Below are 1,656 nucleotides of genomic sequence, written 5' to 3' on the forward strand. Positions count from 1 at the left end.
TATATATATATATAGATCCCTCAGATTGGAAGTTTAGATATTAGGCTACAACAATTTAATTCCGCAAAGAAAAATTGAAAATCACATGAGAGCCGAGAGATAGGCCCTGTCCTGTCTTGGGATATTACGATATCGAATGAATGATGAATGTACATACGAATAAAGTATGTATCATAAATCCAAATATTTAAATACTTCAGTAAAATTGTCCTGAGTACATTTATTTCTATATATTATAAATTTAACAGTTATCATAATTGTAAACATAACTTATTTTGTTTTTGATTATATAAAATTTATTTCAAAATATATATGGTTTATTAATTAATAGCAAAAGAAGAGTTTTCGATATATTTTACAAAAATAATATTGATTATAAATGTTGTTTTATTAAAATATTTCCATTTTAATATAGAGAAAATACGCAAGTTTTTACAAAACTTGCGTATTTTCTCATCATCATAATAAGAAATAATCGTGATAAGTGAATAGGAGCCTTAATATGTGTTATGAAAAATAAAATATGTGTAAGAAAAGAAACATTTGATATAAGATATTTCATTTTAATAAAAATATTCCATATAATGGAAATAAATGCAAAAACATGTGACAGTGAATTAACACTTTTTAACTTATGATCGCACAATAAAGATGAGTATATTACAGATATTGCCGTGCAAATAATACCATTTCATTGAATTTGCAGGCCGTGAACCATATACCGATGATAACAGTTTATGCAATCTTTGGAGGAATGTGTGCAACAGCGTGTGGTCTAATCGCTCTAATGATTCACGTGCAACGTGGTGCACGTAAAGCGATTAGACGTGCAGGACAGAACATTGAGGAGCCAGAAGTCGAGGAACATGAATCGACTCTGCTGGGCGCGGAGAGCCAAGAGATCGAAGAAAAGGAGTAATCCTGGCGACGAACACGACGCACCCGTACATAGCGCGCGTAAGACTTGCCTATTTTTACAAACACACGTCGGTTTTAGGCTTAGATGTCTTCCACATTTGGAAGTTAGAAGATCAATAAACGCGGGAGAATATGAGAAGGATTTTTTTACGATGCGATGTAGCCAGCTGTAGAGAATCACAGTACGAATGCACAAACAATGTGATTGTTCCGTCTGAGATTCGTTTCTTGCGAGACTGCTCATTGCTTATGCCCATAAGTTTATCTTTATGCCAAGGCAGATTTTTGAATAATCCAGTAAAAAATGATTCATAAAATTTGTATCAAATCGATACAATCAACTCGATGTCGATTGGACATTTAATTGACGATCATTTCTCACTGGAAGAAGTTTTTTCGTGAAACAATCATGTTACACGATATCATTTTTCGCATTTTTGTTTGAGTGTTCGATTAACATGCTCGTCAATAATTAGCGAAGGTCCAATTATATTTGTTGCAACTACAGTATAGTTCAATTATCGACATAATTATATAACGGTATCGATATGGCGTTATCTTGCGATAATCGAACTAATTGAAACTAATCGAACTAATTGCTTGATTGTAAAGAAAGTTTTGTTATTTATTATATAAGTTTGCGATAAGGCACGGCAGGTTTTACAAACCCGCCATGACGGGCGCACAATTGTGTATGACAAATGACAAATTATACATATATACATATATATATATATA

General features: G+C 32.3%; 1 protein-coding gene across 1 annotated transcript in view; it reads left to right on the top strand.

The window, feature by feature from the left end:
- Positions 1-1,111, top strand: part of LOC108686026 — a 9,758-nt gene extending 8,647 nt beyond the window's left edge. Inside the window, exon 4 of the mRNA XM_018191068.1 lies at positions 707-1,111. Coding sequence (XP_018046557.1) covers positions 707-919 — 213 coding nt within the window. The 3' untranslated portion in view covers positions 920-1,111. The remainder of the gene's footprint in view (positions 1-706) is intronic.
- The last annotated feature ends 545 nt before the right edge of the window (positions 1,112-1,656 follow it).

This window comes from Atta colombica, unplaced genomic scaffold (assembly GCF_001594045.1).
Source record: "Atta colombica isolate Treedump-2 unplaced genomic scaffold, Acol1.0 scaffold163, whole genome shotgun sequence".
NCBI lineage: Eukaryota > Metazoa > Arthropoda > Insecta > Hymenoptera > Formicidae > Atta > Atta colombica.